Here is a 225-nt window from a genome sequence, read left to right as displayed (position 1 = left end):
TTGGCGCTGAATCTCTGGCCGCAGTCACCACAGGTGAAGGGCTTCTCCCGGGTGTGGATGCGGCGGTGCTGGGAGAGGCTGGAGCTGTGCCTGAAGTTCTTTCTGCAGTCGGGGCAGGTGAAGGGCTTCTCCCCAGTGTGGATGAGGCGGTGCCGGAGAAGACTTGTGCTCCACCTGAACGTCTTTCCACAGGTGCTGCAGATGAAGGGTCGGGTGCTGGGGTGG

At 62.2% G+C, this 225-nt stretch overlaps 1 protein-coding gene across 1 annotated transcript in view; it reads right to left on the bottom strand.

Annotated features, from left to right (window-relative positions):
• Positions 1–212, bottom strand: part of LOC104501099 (oocyte zinc finger protein XlCOF6-like) — a gene marked incomplete at both ends in the record, with an annotated part of 1,167 nt that extends 955 nt beyond the window's left edge. The window contains one exon of the mRNA XM_010144850.1: positions 4–212. Coding sequence (XP_010143152.1) covers positions 4–212 — 209 coding nt within the window. The remainder of the gene's footprint in view (positions 1–3) is intronic.
• Between the last annotated feature and the right edge of the window lie 13 nt (positions 213–225).

Source organism: Buceros rhinoceros, unplaced genomic scaffold (assembly GCF_000710305.1).
Source record: "Buceros rhinoceros silvestris isolate BGI_N320 unplaced genomic scaffold, ASM71030v1 scaffold3371, whole genome shotgun sequence".
NCBI classification, from domain to species: Eukaryota; Metazoa; Chordata; class Aves; order Bucerotiformes; family Bucerotidae; genus Buceros; species Buceros rhinoceros.
This window is presented reverse-complemented; position numbering and strand designations above follow the sequence as displayed.